This window comes from Rhea americana, unplaced genomic scaffold (assembly GCF_003343005.1).
Source record: "Rhea americana isolate MKP2758 unplaced genomic scaffold, rheAme1 scaffold_786, whole genome shotgun sequence".
NCBI classification, from domain to species: Eukaryota; Metazoa; Chordata; class Aves; order Rheiformes; family Rheidae; genus Rhea; species Rhea americana.
The window spans coordinates 14,711-17,010 of record NW_028186963.1 but is presented as its reverse complement, the minus strand read 5'-3'; the positions used below and the strand labels follow the sequence as shown (position 1 = coordinate 17,010).

General features: G+C 70.3%; 1 protein-coding gene across 1 annotated transcript in view; it reads right to left on the bottom strand.

Moving 5' to 3' along the window:
- Window positions 1-2,166: 2,166 nt before the first annotated feature.
- Window positions 2,167-2,300, bottom strand: part of LOC146585656 (adhesion G protein-coupled receptor B2-like) — a 14,688-nt gene continuing 14,554 nt past the window's right edge. The window contains exon 18 of the mRNA XM_085322536.1: window positions 2,167-2,261. Within this exon, the coding sequence (XP_085178662.1) occupies window positions 2,167-2,261 (95 nt within the window). The remainder of the gene's footprint in view (window positions 2,262-2,300) is intronic.

The window sequence follows — 2,300 nt, the reverse complement described above, 5'->3', positions numbered from 1 at the left end:
GGGGACTTCGCCTTCCCTTCCCCCCCGCCGTCTTCCTCCTCCTGCCTTGGCGGAGGGGCGAGGGGGGGGCTCGAACCCGCCGCCCCCACTCCCTACCGCCGTCTTCCTCTCTTCCCGAGGGGCACTCGAACCCTCGGCCCTTCCCTTCCTCCTCCTTCCCTGTCCCGGGGGCTCTCGAACCGCTGACCCCCCTCCCTCCCTGGTGGGGACTCGAACCCGCCACCCCCGCCCAGAGGAGGGGATCCCCTGGGGCACACGCTGCCAGCAGGGCTCCCCGCAGCCCCGGTCCCCATGCAGGGGACAAACGGGGCTCCTGGAGCCCCCCAGGACCAGCCCTTCCTGCTCCCTGGGGACACCGAGGCACAGAGGGGACGGGGACCAGGTTCTGCCCAGGCAGCTCCCCGGGGGAGAGGGGGTGTCCCGGGGCCGGGATCCTCCCGCCGCTTCCAGGACACCTGGGTTCCTGCCAGGCCTGGGCGAATCGGTCCAGCTCGGGCACCCCAGTGCCCGGCTGAGACGGGAGCAGCCCGCGGGACGGGCGGTCCCCGGGGGGCCCGGCGGCTTGGGGACGCTCCGGCCCGGGGACGGGGCCTCTCCCGCCGGCACGGCTCCCGGCGGCGCAAACGCCCGCCTCAGCTCCCCGTTCACCCCGAGCAGCCAAGCCGCCAACTTTCCAGGGCTGAAGAGTCGCCTCGGCAGCAGCGGCAGCGCGGCCCTGCCAGCGCCGAGCCGGCGCGGTGCCCCAGGCGCAGCCGGCACCGGCCCCGCGCCGGGGATGCCCTTGCCTGCTCCGCTCCCCGGCTTCGGTGCCGCAGCAGAGACAGAGGCCCCGCTGCCGGCYGTGACCCCCGTCCCCCTTGCAAAGGGTTTTCCTGCCGGCGCTGGCGCGGGAGCAGAGAGTGAGATCTGCCCCACGGGAACGGCAGAAGCGCCCGCAAGAGAGGGGGGGAGGGCGCARGCGGCCCCCGCTCCCGCCGCCCGCGCTGACTCAGGGGCAGGGCCCAGCCTCCAGGATTCCCCGGGAAGGGGCCGCCGCCGCTCCGAAATGGCAGCGAAGCGATTTTCCAGCGGCCACGCAGGGGCAGGCCTGCGCCGAACGGGAACGCGGCAGAGCCAGGAAGGCCTCGCCGGGCGGACGGACAGATGGATGGACGGGGTGTTGGGGGGGCTCGCGTCCCGCTGGAGCCAGCGCCGGGCGCAGATGCATCCGGGGAGCGGTGAGCTGCGGGCTGGGCTCCGGCCCTTCCGCCTCCCGCAGCGTCGCAGCCGGGCTCAGGGCTTGGAAGAGCGGGCGGCCGCGGATGCTCAGCTCGGAGCCGGGGGCTCCCRGCACGGCACGGCACGGCACGGCGCGGGCAGGCCCCTGCTCAACCTCTTCCCTTTCAAATGATGACAAACCCATTCACGCCGAAGCTTTACGAACACGTATCAGAGACGCATGCATCTCAATAAACGCGCTCCAATTAACAACTGATAGCTATTCAGCCCACGGTAAATAAGCCGTCTCGGGCAAAGCGAGCGCGCGCCGCTCCCGAAGCCGCCGTCCGTCCCGCCGACGGCCCGAGGCGCGGTGACGGAGCACTTAGCTCCTTCCCTAGCTGCCTACCGTAGCAATTCAGGGTAATTAAAGCAAGCGGCTACGAAACGTAACGAAACTTTTATAACACCTTTTTATTTGCCGATTATTCACCCCACACCGGTCTCGGTTTAAGCCCCGCCGGCAGCGACGCAGGTCGCGCACAGGGACGAAGGGCGCCCTCCTCATCATCGCACCAGCGCCGGCCCGGCCGGCAGCAACCGAGCCCCTGGGCGCGCAGCCCCGCGGGGACGGCTCGGCCCCGGTGCCGGCGGCAGCAGCCGGCAGGGCAGGGCTCCCGCGCCGCCCCGGGGAGGGAATTCCTGCGGCCGGGATCGAGGCGTCTCAGCATTTATCCCGGCAGCGGTCTGGGCGCAGGCTCCCGGATTCCAGCGTTTGCAGGGAAGGGAACRGCCTGAGGCAATTCTTTCCAGCTCGATGGAGACAGTTCCCTTCGGCCGCGTCAGAACAGCGGTTTTGCCTCTTTCTGGAGGAAATACTTCGAGGAAGATCAAAGGGAGAAGCCATCGGAAACCCGGGCAGAGGAACTTTCCACCCCAGCTGCGCCGCGCCGCGCTGCGCCGGGCTGTTCAGCGTCTCAGAGTTTTCTCTGTCGCTTCCACCCCAAGAATGAACGTTTTGGCGCAGCAGGCAGCTTGGCGAAACGCTCCGGCTCCGCCGCAGGCTGCAGGCGGAAAGCGGCTTCGGGGCGCCTCCGGCCGCC